General features: G+C 34.4%; 1 protein-coding gene and 1 long non-coding RNA gene across 3 annotated transcripts; one reads left to right on the plus strand and one right to left on the minus strand.

Moving 5' to 3' along the window:
• Positions 1-3,638: 3,638 nt before the first annotated feature.
• On the plus strand, positions 3,639-7,009 carry LOC114269892 (uncharacterized). Of its 2 annotated transcripts, none has more exons than XR_014340442.1 (3): positions 3,639-3,893; positions 5,654-5,812; positions 6,574-7,009. It is a non-coding gene; the product is annotated as an uncharacterized LOC114269892 (long non-coding RNA). The 2 variants fall into 2 exon arrangements; XR_003631787.2 differs by having other exon boundaries at positions 3,664-3,893; positions 6,518-7,009.
• Positions 7,010-10,903: 3,894 nt separating this feature from the next.
• On the minus strand, positions 10,904-12,385 carry LOC114298803 (uncharacterized). The gene is made up of 3 exons (XM_082889460.1): positions 11,915-12,385; positions 11,487-11,718; positions 10,904-11,385 (listed from the first exon to the last, which is right to left on the minus strand). The coding sequence occupies exons 1-3, from the start codon at positions 12,383-12,385 to the stop codon at positions 10,904-10,906; spliced, it is 1,185 nt and encodes a 394-aa protein (XP_082745586.1).
• Between the last annotated feature and the right edge of the window lie 2,660 nt (positions 12,386-15,045).

The raw sequence follows: 15,045 nt of genomic DNA on the forward strand, positions 1-15,045 counted from the left end.
AGACTTTAATTATCACGCTATATTTAGTTCATGAATTTTAATATGAATTTGGAAAGAAAAAGAAAAAAAGAAGGTGAAATGTAAATAAAATATAATTACATTTCACTTATAATTTGAGAGGGTAATTTGTAAACAAATTGGGCCGAGCTAGGAAGAGTCTTCTTTGGGAGTTGGACCGCGTAATGGGCCGAGATAAGGGCTAGTGTAGCTTGGTCTTAGGCCAAGAAGACATCTCATGTTTTGGGTTTGGGCCAAACTATGGACCGAGGTATCGGTAGAAAGAGGACCGAGCTAAACGATAGCTCTATAGGGCGTCATCTCGAAGTCAAGACTGATAGTAGTGCTTAAAGTATCACAGAGCCGAAGTAACTTGGCTAACCGCAATGTTAGTCGAGGTAAAGATGTCAGCCGAAATAAGTGGGCCTGATGGTTAGCCGAGGTATTGGTGAGAAAGGATGTCGAGCTTGGTATAGCTCGGCCGGTCTTGGTATAACTCGGCCGGGCGCCATCTACATCATTACTTAAGCGTGTGACCGAGGTAACTTAGCTCGGTGTGGTTGCAGCAGCTTATTAAAAGGAGGTAGCATCAATGGCGAGGGCCGGGCTATGTATAGCTCGGCAGGGTGGTATCCGTTAGATCGGCTTTCGATCACACGGTCCGAAGGGCAGGGGACCGAGGTAAATCAGTTCGGGCAGGAATGTATAACCGAGGTAAAAAGTGCAGCCATCTCACTTGGCTTGCAGTGATGAGACTCCTAGTAGGACTCTGCTAAGGAGAGTTAGAGTCCTACTGGGATTGTGTAAACCATCTCACTTGGTTGGTAGTGAGTAGGAGTATGACTCCTAGGAGGACTAAGGAGAGTATAGTCCTACTAGGATTATGCAAAACCATCTCACTTGGTTGGTAGTGAGTAGGGTGTGTGATTCCTAGAAGGACTCTCATAGGGAGAGTTGGAATCCTACTAGGATTGTGCCAAAGTAAAGTCTATAAAAGCTCCTGACCAGACCTATGGACAGGTATCCCAATTCTTACTCTAGAATACATAGAGCTTATTGTCTATTGTCTAGTTGCTGACTTAGGCATCGGAGGGGTTTCCGGCATACACCCGCCGGTTAACTCACGTTTGTGTTTTCAGGGAGTAAAGGGACAACGTACGAAGAAACGCAGACTTGATCAACAGGATTATACGAAAAGATTTATTTCTTTCCCGTACATAATTTACACACCTTTCATTTTTCTTTCTAAATCACTTTTTAAAATTGATGAACCAAACATAATTTTAATGTTCGCTATTTGCCCTTTAATTAAAGTAATGTATCAATATCAAAGTTACGTTGAATGCACGGTGATAACGAACCAGCAACACAACAGTACAGTATCATCAAGTAATAAATCGTTCAACCACTTTCTGTACTCATCTTATAAACCATAAAGTTCACAAATTGTTCACCACTCAATTATCTTTAGTTACAATTGATCTTTCTCTTGGCACCATTTTTTAAGTTTTTCTTTTTTCATTAGCAAGGGATCCTGAATCACAAAACTATTTATCTACTCATAAACTAATTAAAAGGATAAATTACGACAATAATCTTTATATCATTTTTATTTTAATAATTTCATTTGACCCGATTTTAACCCTAAATTTATGAGTTTGTTTTAAATTAGTCCAATTGATTACAATTGTTAGGGTTTTATTTTTATTTTTTTTTATTTTTTAATAAAAAATGTAAACATGAGCGGTATTTGTCATGTTTTTAGGATAAAATTGTAAACTAAATCAATTTAGTGAGTTAATCTCAACCTCAACAAATTTAGTGATCACTTTTTTGTCAAAAATCTTAATGATATTATCAATTAGACCAAATTGACATAAAATCTAAAATTAAGGATTAAGATTGAGCCAATTAAAAATGTTAGGACTAAAATACCACAAGGGCTAAAATGTAAGAACTATCAGTGTAATTTATCCTAATTAAAAAAGTATTTAAAATTAATATGATGTGAGTCACGCTTATAATTAATTTTTCATACATTTTAAATTTTAAATACTTTTTTGGATAATTTTTTTCGAAGTACCTAAGATTCTTGTCCTTAATCATGCTTCAATATTTCCTTTCTCGGTCTGGCTTTGGTCCAGTCCACCATCGGACTGGACCGTGCTGTTGGGCCCGTGGGGGCCCACCATGGGTTTCGTTTTGAAAATCTGAACCGTCAATATGTAGAACTTTTCGAGTACTATATGCTTCTAAAAAATCACATTGATCGGATATCGATAGCTATGTGATCAAATCAGTTTTTTGTCAACCGTTAATTTATTCACCGTCTATTTTTTTTATACAAAACGGATTTGATCACATAGCTATCGATATCCGATCAACATGATTTTTCACAGGCATATAGTACTTGAAGAGTTCTACACATTGAACGGTTCAGATTTTCAAAATGGGACCCGTGATGGGCCCCCACAGGCCCAACAGCATTATCCAATCCGATAGTGGACTGGACCAAAGCCAGACCCTTTCTTTATTTGATCTCTAATTAGGGTTCTAAACAAGTCGAGTTAAATAGAATAGTAAAGTATTCAAGCTTGAATAGTTTTACTTTAATTAGCTTTAAAATATATTTGAACTTAACTTGCTTATCCTTAGAGTCAATCTCAAACAAGTTTTAATTAATTGAGCCGAGTTTGAATAGTTTTATTTTTTATAATATATATAAACTTTCGAGACGGAGTAACAACTTCTTCAAACTTTACTTGAATACTTAACCAACTTTAAGCTAGTGTTTAAGTTCAACTTGTTTACATAACAAGTTGTTGTGATCTTGAACCAGTTGATAATGAGCTGATTTATTTTATAGTCAAATATCTAAGCCATGTTCATTTGCCGAATTAGATTGGGTGAGATGATCGGTATAGTGGGATTGAGCGATGAGTCCGTTTGTTTCCACATAAAATATTTTACACAAGAAAATATTTTTATTTTAAATTGATTTTACACAAATATATATATATATATATATATATATATTTGCTTTTTGTTTTTTAGCGTTTGGTTGACACTTGGAGCAAAAATATTTTATTGCCTAAAAAAAAAATTTTTTGATTCAATAAAGTATCATTTATGACTTTTTAGCGAGTTACGATATTTATTTGAAAAGGCTAAATGTGTTGAAAAGATAATGAATGAGAATCAACTTTATAAAAATTGACTTACGGAATTTTTAAAGATAAGTAATTTTTGCAACAATAATAGAAAAATATTTTTCTTAAAAAATACTTTACTTACTTTTTGTGTTTGACCAAACAATGGAAAATGCGAAAAATATTTTACATCAAAACAAACCGAGCATAATAGTATGATGACAATTGGTTGAAAATGTAAGATGAACCATCTTTGTCTATACAAAATTCCCAATCAAATTAGGCTTAATATTGTGATTTACACTTTCACAAAAATCTTGAACTGAAAAAAAAAAAAAAAGGAAGTCATCAGATCAGACGGTAGAAAGAAATTGGCACCAATCAAATCAAGAAGTAAATCCTTTTATAATGTAACAGTTTTTTGAAGTTTGGCGGTTTAACGGTTAAACATCTTAGTATTTAAATAATATATGATCATAAGTTGTTCAGAAAAATATCAAAATTATGAAACCAACTATCAAAGAAGGGGACAAAGAATTTCATCTTAATTAATTGAAGGCTGAGCTCATAGGTGGGACCCAAGAGACTTCCATTGTTTTAAGAATTTGAAGTCTTTCCCATTCTATTCTTCATATTGGTTTTTCCAAAACCAATTGATACCCTTTTTGAAAATCATTCTGTGATCACCACCACCACATCATCATCCATTTTCTCTGAGAATTCCCACTTTACACCATGATTGTAGAGGTAAAAATGCTCATACTTGTTCATTGGTTTTTCTCTTAAATGACTTTTGATTGTTTGTTGTGTTGATTTGTTATTTGATTACTGGGTATTTTATTTTGGAATCTGAATCTATTTGTCTCTGGTTTGCTTAATTCTTTTGTGAGAAGTGGGTTATGCTTCCTATTAACTATAATGAATATTTGATTGCTCTTTCTCAGATGTATTTAGTCTTTTTTGTTTCTCTATAGTTTGAGTTGGTTCTAAAAAAAAATTGTTTGATGGTTTATGGGCATTTCATTTGAATTAATTTTTTAGGGAACTTAGTTGAAGAAAGCTTATAATTTGAGGGAGATACAGAGAAGTTTCTGTTTTGGATGGAAACCAACTGAGAGAATATGCTCTTGATTCCAGATTTCTTTAATTGGTGACACCAGAGATTCAGTCTGCTAAGTGTTTGAAAGAGAGACACAGAGAGCTAATTTGATATGTTTTAACTGTGTTTTGGATCAACAATTTGAGGAGTGATTTGTGTAGGGAAAGGAGAAAAGAAGGGAAAAGTGAATGAAATGAAAGGGTTTTTTTTCACTTTTCTATTCTCTTTTTCTCTTCCCCCTCAAATCTTCATCAAATTCTTGATCCGAACGCACCCTAAAAGTTTACTTTTTTGAACCCTGGAGTTTTTGCATACAATTTTAATGTAAAAGTTTAGGTTTTATGATGACTGAGAGTTACAGTCAGCGAAGTGCAAGAGATTCAGTCTGCCAAGTGTTTGAGAGAGAGAGAGAGAGAGAGAAAGGCCTTATTTGACAAGTTTCTGAAAATTTACTTTCTTATTTGCATACAATTCTAGGGCTACCCTTTGGAAAAAAATGAGCTCTCAAGTTCAGATTATGATGATTCAAGTTTCAGTCAGCTAAGTGCTTGGTCAAGATGGCTTTCTTCATCATACTAGTCTAATAACCTTATCTATAGCTGGTTCATTTACACTTGGACTTACCTAAAGATCTGTTTTTTAGGTTCCTGATATGATTATATCACTGTCTAAATCAATGTGTTAACTTGTAAGAAATATTTTTCATGCTAAGTTATAATATTTATGTTAATTATCTACACTCTACTAGCAGTTAAACTGTTAAATGTATTAATTCATCACCAATAACATGTAGTTTACTCTTCAATCCTCAAAACCCAATATTGAAAGATCTATATATATATATATATATATAATTAAAAAAAAAAAAAAAAACCCTTCATCCTTCAATTCCTAGGACAGGTGAAATCTAGGATAAACATATATATATATATATATATTTCTTTTGCTTTATTGGCAGTTTTATTTATTTATTTTTCTTTGGGATTGATATATTTGAGTGGTCCCATCCCAGTTGGAACCACAATTCTATCTCAACATTTATAGTGGGAACGTACCCCGGATAGGAGTTTCCCGCAACTAAGGGACAAATCACCAGTAAATGATAGTCAAACCAAGGAAATTGGATTTCAGCAGGTGCACTGATATCACATATGGCCTTTTCTGCTGCTTATGGCAGTTGTACATCAATGGATTGGAATTATATGTTTGATGAGAGAGCTTGATAAAACCAAAAGCAAAACTCAATTATACATTTCATACACTAGGGCAGGCAACTCCTAAAAATTGTAGATGTCTATGACTTTATCAAAATTATACTATGAGCAGTCTGAAAAAAAAAAAAAAAAAAAGACCTCAAGTTGGACTTTGGGGGTCAATCTGATCTGTTATCTGTTGATAATTGTCTTAGGACCATGAGATGCCTAACGGATGGCCACTTGGACTCGGTAACATGAACATAAGACTTCAAGTGACTGAAAACTTACAGCCTGCTGCAGCAGCACCACGCCTTTCACATTCACCTTCATCCAGTTTCTCTTCATTTTCATCCTCCAACCTTGACACCGAGGTAATTCTTCATCACCCTGTATGTTTCTTTGTTTTTCTCCTTTGCATATACGCGTGTCTATGGCAACTTCAAGAAAGAATGAACGTTACTTTGCACTCTGTGAAGTTCTGTGAAAACCTTTTAGATCATGCATCAAACTAAAGATAGATGCTAAAAGAGCTAATGTGTTTGGGAAGTTGCTAAAAAATTTCTTTTTGTGTATAGGAAAGTTAAGTTGCTTTTTTGGCTTATTTACTCCAATTATTCCAGAACTAATTTCCATTGGAAAAGGTAACAAAGCTTCCGTATACAGAACAAATAGAACAAAAGAAGAAACTAAAAAAAAGAAGAAAGACAAAGGTTAGATAAAACTATATACGAGTCACCTCTCCCACATTTCTTCGTAATTAAATTTTGTTTGAGTCACCTCTCCCGCATTTCTTCGTAATTAAATTTTGTTTGACTAGTGCGAAATTCTTTAAAAACCTCCATCTTTAAAATATCCTGAACAGTTTCTGTAGGTTGAGCACCATTTTCAAGGAAATGTATAGAATAGCCTGATTGAAGGAATAAGAGTTTTGCTCAATTTCACAGAATTTTTTTTTTTTTTTTTAAATTTATTTATCAATCATCAGTAATAAACCTTGATGACCATAATGGGCATTAAAATTCAAGTCATTCATACTTGAAGTTGCTTTGAAATATCAAATGTGCCCCTGGCTGCAGGCTTGACCAATTCCCACTCACTAGTAAATATGTTGCTTCTATGCGAGATCTACCAGTCCACGGCATCTTTCTTCCCAGACCATAGCGTGTCATTGGGCCGGCTAATTGGAATTCGAGAAAGGGAAGGGGGAGTCTTGTACTTTCCACACTCAAATCGCGTTGAACAAGGTGAGAGCGTGACAGAGAGTTCATGCTTGAATGTCCCTGGGAAACAAGAAGAAGAAATGTGTCGGGGAATTTGTGTTCCTTTATTCGCTAGCATACTAGTGAAGATGAACAGAAGTAAAAGCAGCTCGAGAGGGTGAATCCTGACAATGAGGGTAAATAACATATTTGTTCAAGGCATACCAGGGGAATAAAATGTCTGTGACATGTATCAATTCTGTTGCATATATGTTTCTAAATGGATGATTCATTGTGATTAAAATGTTTGTGACATGTATCAATTCTGTTGCATATATGTTTCTAAATGAATGATTCAGTGTGATTAAATTGTGGTGTGTTAGTTTGAATGGCTTTTGAAGCAAGAATTGCTCCAAATTGACGAGTCAAAAGTTCTCAAGTGTGAACAGCTAGTTTTTTATTTGCCTGAGGCTTTGTTTTCTGATCTTGATATTAACATCATCTACAGGATCAAGCTTGGCTTGCTTGATTTTCAGTCTGTCAAATTGCTGGTTTTTGACAATGTTAATTTTCAACTAGTTGTTTATCTAATCCTCATGACCATGCATTAAATTACGTCAATAGCGGGTCAAGGATTTGAGTCTCCTCACGTCTCGTTTGATATATTGCATTTTATTTGCATCGTGGTCGTGATTTATTGGGCTTCAACTCATAGAACTCGTTATGTTGTGTTTAGATCATAGATTTATGAAGAAAAAATAGATGCAAAAGAAAAAGTGTACAGAGTAGGAGTTCAAAAAAAAAAAAATCAGTATTTTCTTCTTTTTCTTTTCTTTTATTTTTTATTTATTTTTTTATTTTTATTTTTTTGTGGCATATTCTGTTTTAGAATGCAAAACAAAAAGGGGAATGTTATTCCTACTCAATTTAGTAGCAAATATCAGTTTACCCCAATCATCTATGAACTTGTACATTTTAGGCTCATCAACTATAAAAATTGTACAAATACCTTATTTTAGAAGGGATAAAAGTCTTGCATTTTTATAATGGGAAAATTACCATTCAGTGATAATTCTATAAATTTATTACAAATTCAAAAAAAAAAAAAAAAACTGATTTTAATTATTAATATCTATAAAGTTTACAACTTCTTTGTAATTATTTTTCAAAATCTCATGGAACTGTAATTTTCCCTTTTATAGTTGAGGAAGTCCTTTATTTTACGAGAAATAAACCCCAACTGCCTCCAAGACACTTGTTCAATGTTGATTTAATGATTCCATAACCTTGAAAGGGCAGACAAATGCCTGCTCTAAAGTAGATCTAATTGGGTCCAGTTTGTCTCATGTTGAGATCAAAATTGAACCGTCCAATTCAGCTCATGGGCCTATTGTTGGGTCCCATTTTGATAATTCGAACCGTTCAATGTGTAAAACTCATCGAGTACTATATCTTTTTAAAAGTATCACGTTGATCGGATATCGATAGCTATTTGATCAGATCATAATTCTGCTAATTGTTTATTTTTTTACCGTTCATTTTTTTTAATACAAATCTGATCCGATCAAATAGCTATCGAAATTCGATCAATGTGATTTTTTACAGAGATATATTACTCAGCGAGTTCTACATATTAACGGTTCGAATTATCGAAACAGGGCCAAAAAATGAGTCAACATGAGACAAGTTGAACCCTTCTCATTAGTGACACTTTTATGTGTCTTGAAAATCTAGTCTTTTCTCTTTTGAGCAAGTACAACCCGAAGGACCTCTAATGACACTCGATCGATCGATGTCTATTCAATGATTCTATCGCCATGAAATGGCACAATGAGTATCTACTCAAAGTTACTTTTAATTAACGACACATTTGTGTGTTTTCAAAATTGTGACCCTTAACGACACTTATGTGTGTTTTGAAAACTGTGACCCTTTCTTTATGAGCAAGTACACCCTAAAATTCTCTAAGTTGAGTTGATGATTCATGAGTTTATATATAAGAAGGTAAAATAACAGTCACTAATAGTTGATGACATTTTAAGATAATTAGGAGTTGTTTAGGATGATCTAAGTAAGTGCACTTTTTATCTTTTTATGAAAAGATGTGCAGAAAAGTAGAGAGGTGATGTGATGAAAAAAAGATAAAAAGATGAATTATTTTGTATATGCCAAACTTGACCTTAATCTTATTTGTAATTACATTCTAAAATTCATCTGGCAGTGTGCATTGAAAATCGTGTCATATATAATTTTGTATAATAAAATTATATTTTGGAAGGATTTTGTTAACAAGTGTCCTAAGGCACTCCTTGATAAACTTAAAGGAAAATGAGTGAGAGCACTAATTAGTGTTATCACTAATGATGTGGCAGTGGACCTTATCAGGAATGATTTGATGTTTTGGTTTTGGTGTTGTATTTTTTTTCTTTTTTTATTGAGTGCCATGTCATTAGTGGTCTTTTTAGAGCTCCAAAATTAGTGGTCTCTATCATTGTTGCATTCTAAAATTGGGTTTTTGTGAATGAGTTTTTTAAAGGCATAGATTAATGAAGCTTAAAATAGCTATGCATTTCTTTAGTACACGTATTTTTATAAAAAAATATACATCTATTTTTAAGTTTCAACAATGATAGAGACCACTAATTTTGGAGCTCTAAAAAGACCACTAATGACATGGCACTCATGAGTAAGAGAAATTAAGAATTCTAATTATTAGAGGGTTGTTTTGGGAAGTTGGTAAAAAGCTGGCTTTTGGCTTTTTACCAAACTTTTTGGCTTTTTTGGATGTGGTTTGGGAAGTTGGTAAAAAGCTGACTTTTTGGATTTTTTGTTTAATATTTTTTAAAACTGTCAAATCAATGCAAAATGACGAAAATACCCTTACCTTTTCCCAAAATTACGATTCTGCCCTTCACTATGTGAACAGTGTTTTCAACGTTTCTGGGGCCACAAGTTTGCAAGTTTTCTCCTTTTTCATATATTATTCTACCATTTCCAAAATTTTACCTAATACTTTTAATTATTACAAATGTATTATTCTTTTTTTATGATTTTTTTTTTATTATTACATGTTTATTACTAAATGTATTATTTGTTATATATTCTACAATTCCCAAATTTTACCAAATACTTTTAATTATTACAAATTTATTATTCTCTAAGATCTCATTTGTTATTATTATTATTACAAGTTTATTACTAAATGTATTTTTTTATATACATATATTGTACAATTTCCAAATTTTGTCAAATCATTTTAATTATTACAAATTTGTTATTCTCTATTTTTCTAATTTTTTGTTATTATTATCACAAGTTTATTACTAATAAATGTATAATTTTTTTATATATTATACAATTTTCAAATTTTACCAACTACTTTTAATTATTACAAATTTATTATTCGCTATTTCTTTAAATTTTTATTATTTTTATTACAAGTTTATTACTAAATGTGTTTTTGTTATATATTCTACAATTTCCAAATTTTACCAAATAATTTTCATTATTACAAATTTATTATTCTCTATTTTCCTAATTTTTTATTATTATTATCACAAGTTTATTACTAATAAATGTATAATTTTTTTATATATTCTACAATTTCCAAATTTTACCAACTACTTTTAATTATTACAAATTTATTATTCTCTATTTCTTTAAATTTTTATTATTATTATTACAAGTTTATTACTAAATGTATTTTTGTTATATATGCTTCAATTTCCAAAGTTTACCAAATAATTTTAATTATTACAATTTTATTATTCTCTATTTTTGGAATTTTTTTATTTATTATCACAAGTTTATTACTAACAAATGTATTATTTTTTATATACTCTACAATTTCCAAATCTGACCAGATACTTTTAATTATTACAAATTTATTATTCTTTGTTTTTCGATTTTTTTTTAATTATTATTACAAGTTTATTATTAAATGTATTATTTTTTGAATACAAACAATTACCAAATTATGCAAACAAATATTGCAAAAGACCAAAATACGAGTGGCAACTCTTTTAACAATTATTATGACAGTTTTGTTAATTATTTTTATTATTATTATTGCATGGCATATTTATTTTCTTAATTTTTCCTAATGAATTACGCTCTTACATTAATTAATTTCCACATTACAATTTGGTAAATGCCCTTCAGAACCTGCAACTTACCAACAAAATCGTACATTTTTTTTTGACACTGTCAATAGTTTTACACATTCATTTCGTTTGCCATCACCTCGTAATGTGGGAACTGGATTTACAACCCAAGTTCACGCCGATGTCGCACTAATTCATTCTGTATTGATTTCCTCACTTCGTTCATATGTACGTCATTGTCGCGCTCTGGTTCATCATCATCATCATCACCAAGACCGTCAACGTTTGGTATGTCGTTGAATGTAAAAGTCTCTGCATTCGCAACCTTGTTGAATGCTTCATCGTCGCTCGAGTTGCGGCGTATAAAATTATGTATCGCCATTGAAGCCCCAACCAATGGCACCTGCACTTTCCCGAAATCATATCGCGGCATGTTATGTATGAATCCCCATCGCGCTTTCCATACGCCGAACGTACGTTCAATTGCACTCCGTATGGAGGAGTGCACCGTGTTGAAAAGTTCATTTGCATTTTTTGGTCGTCCGGTTGCGCGAAACACTTCTTGGTGGTACCGGCATCCCTTATACGGCGCCAAAAATCCTTTTTGGTTCTTGTACCCCGCGTCAACAAGGTAATATTTTCCTGTTTGCATGTCGATAATTTCACATTAGTACGGTGGTCAATTACAAATACCAAATGCACACAACTAATACAAACAAAAAAAAAAGTGTCGTTCATCCTACCTTCCTCTGGCATGGGGAATTGTTTGGCTGGGTCCTGTGTTACTTCGTTAAAAACTCTACTGTCATGCATACTTCCCTCCCATCCGCAAGATATAAAAATAAAACACAAATCGAAATCACACACTGCGAGTATGTTTTGCGTGTGTCGTCCTTTACGGCCAAAATATGGCGGTGCCTCCTGAGGAGGGAGATGTGCCTCCACATGTGTGCCGTCAAGCGCGCCAATACAGTCCTGAAATTTCACACGTTATCATAAATATGGAAAAATGCTACTACCCAAAATAAGTTTGCCTTACTTTCTGAAAGCGGGTACTACTCATAATTAAACGTGCCAAAAATAAATACTTTCACTTTGAATGGGAAATATTTTCGTCGGGACTCCAAGTACGATGTCTAATGTGTTGTGACCTTGTCGGTCGGCAGTGTACTCTCGTGAACAACTTCATCGCTTTAAGAACTCGCATTACATGACGCCAGACTGTTTCCCCCGAGTGTTGAAAACGGTCTTCTATGTCCCAACTCGTGAAGCCCCGTAACACGAATATGAACATGCCGACACTCTCAACTACGTCTATACCATGAGGACGCTGTGGTACTGGAAGGCCAAAATCTTCAACTAATGTCTTGCACAACATCAAGAACACCTCCTGTGACATTCGAAAATTTCGCTGAAATGCTTCATTCCTTCCTCCAAGCATCTCCTGCATCCACGTGCTACCAGTCAATGCGGATGTGTGAAACGGAGTCCTGTCAACGTACGCGTACTCGTTGGCAACGCGAGCAATTTCCATGCAAATCATTGATGTCGTCGACTCCATTTCTCCGATCGTCTCTCGTATCCAAGCATTTATTTGGCCATTACGTACGACTCCCGAGCTAGTACCCTCTTCTGCATCCATAGACGTTGCAAATTATATGAAATCAGAACTACCAGTTGTAACTTTTAATTGGCGAAATGAGTTGCACAACTCCATGATATATAACACTCCTGCAGAAGCCACTTCAATGACCAAATCAACGTAGGCTACTATGGGCATGTGAAATGTAAGGAAGCCTAGTACAAAGAAACAAAACCATGTGAATGCTTTTCAGGTTTGTACAATTTGTATTTGCATGCTTGCATATAAGCATGTAACTTTCATGTGCTTTTCAGAGATGTATGGCACATCCACTTTTTTCATATACTGATGTGAAGTGTTTTGGAAAAAAAATTATGTACATAAAGAGAACTATGAATAAATAAGATAATGAAACTAGTAAAATGTTTTTGCATTAAATAAATACGAAGCACCCAATAAATAAATAATTTTGCACATCATTGAAATGTAAGTACTTTTCTGCCTGTATTAAATAGGTTGAATATATAAGAGTACACAATAAATAAAATTAATAAATACAAAATAAGTCAATTAATGAAATGTAACTACTTTTCGTCCTAATTTTTTTTTTTTTTTTTTTTTGCATTAAATAAATACGAAGCACCCAATAAATAAATAATTTTGCAAATTATTGAAATGTAAGTACTTCTCTGCCTATATTAAATAATTTCAATATATAAGTTTACACAACAAATAAAAATAAGAAATAATTAATACGTTACTTAAAGAAATGTAACTACTTTTAGGTAATTTAGCACATCGGTTCCAAAATAATGCCACCTTGCGACGTGTATACTTGCATATTGGCTGCAAAGTCCTGCAGAATCATACATACACGTCGACACCAAAATAAAAGCACAACAAACCAAAATAAGCCTGCAAAGTCCTGCAGAAGCATACATATACGTCTACACAAATATAAAAGAAATGCAAACTGTCTCCAGTCTTCACCATCGAAAAGAAAAAAAAAAGAAAAAAGTGCACGATACAAACACACATAACGGCCTAGTCCAAGTCAACAGCACCACCACTCCCGAACAGCCGTGTCCCCCCGTCATGATCCCTGCCAACATTGGCCGGGGTACAGGCACGCTTCTCTGTCAACCAGTTGACAATGTAATTCTGGGGGAGGGCCATGATGATGTCCCGATTATCGGGTGAATCCATTATACCACATGCGAATGAGAACAACTTACCGCCTGGCTCTAATCCAGGCGTGCTCATAAGCCGTGCAAGACAGTCCCCCACTGTGTTGTCACCTTTACCCGTGACAACGTACTACGTGATTTTCAGCTCCCTGCTTTGTTTGCTTACAACTTCCACCAGATTGTCCATGCTGCTAGCAACAGTACCAGGCGTTGACCGCTTGCGCCTTTTTGGATTAGCTGATCCGTCCACGGCTGACTGGGGGGGAGCATCCTCAAATAGGCTACTATCAACCACATTCTCCCCGACAGTGTCATGTCCCGGCTGTGGTGGTGTGTCTGCACTAAGAGGTCTCATCCCGCTATTCACGTCCATGGCATTGGTCGCAGCAGCAGCATCATCTTGCACTTCTGTTGGAGTCCATGCATGTTTCCCAGTCACTGCTGAGCCAGAGTGCACCCGCTCCATGAGATCCACATGCTCTAGCGGCTTAGTCTTGAATTTAGCACATCGGTTGTTCATCTGTGAAGGAGAAAACACATACTTTTACTACAGCTTGAAATGTAATAACAAAACAGTTAATGAAACCGAACAAAATAAAAGTTTTGTGAAAACATACCGCTTGCATTTTCGCCCACCAATGGTCAGGTGCAATGATCAAGCCTGTCTCATGGTCGTACCCAAGCCCTGTGAAGCCGTGGCTGGCATTCTCCAACTTCTTCCAGGCAACCCAATCTTTTTTCAAGTTGTCAAACTTGTTTTTCATTTGTTTGGCTAAATGTAGTAGGCCGGTTTTCTCTAGAAATTTGTTTGCTACGTTCTTATACCCTGCCATGGACAATCCACACGGTTATCGATTACCACCTTCCATTTCAGCAATGATGAGTTGAAGAAATAGCTTCGTATTGTCGCTGTCGAATTGGCATTTATGGACTGGCTGGGGTTGGGTTGCTTTTGCAGCGTTACCTCGATACTTTGAAGGCGTACGGGGTGATGTTCGATTTGTTGCCATGAGTAATCATGTCCTGCTTGTAACATTTACAATTTAATTATCAGAAAGAAATGAAGTACAATACATGTAGTTTGCATGGCCAGAAGTGAAATAAAAGTGTAAACATGATTAAAACACATAAGCACAAAACAGTACAACACTTTTCGAAAGACAAAGTTCATTTGTACTACACGTTGGGGAAATCTTATGTAACAGGACCAAAACATCTAACTGACAGCAACGTATGTATGTGATACAGAAAGTAACTACGCCGTTCATATCCATGTCAATACATCACATGCGAAACAACAACACCAAAACAACGACACACAAAAAACCGACGACAGTCCTAAGCATACGCAGGCTCTGATCTATGCGCGCAACGTCCGCTCGTAACCCCTAATCGACATCATTATGTGGCTGGTCAATACGCAAACTGGTGCTGTGAAACTCGTCACACCAACAAACCCACGACGCACATCTCTGCTGGACAAAATTCCAGTAGATAGTTAGCATGCATACTATACGACACAACCACAAATGA

Source organism: Camellia sinensis, chromosome 9 (assembly GCF_055761805.1).
Source record: "Camellia sinensis isolate YWXY chromosome 9, ASM5576180v1, whole genome shotgun sequence".
Taxonomy (NCBI): domain Eukaryota; kingdom Viridiplantae; phylum Streptophyta; class Magnoliopsida; order Ericales; family Theaceae; genus Camellia; species Camellia sinensis.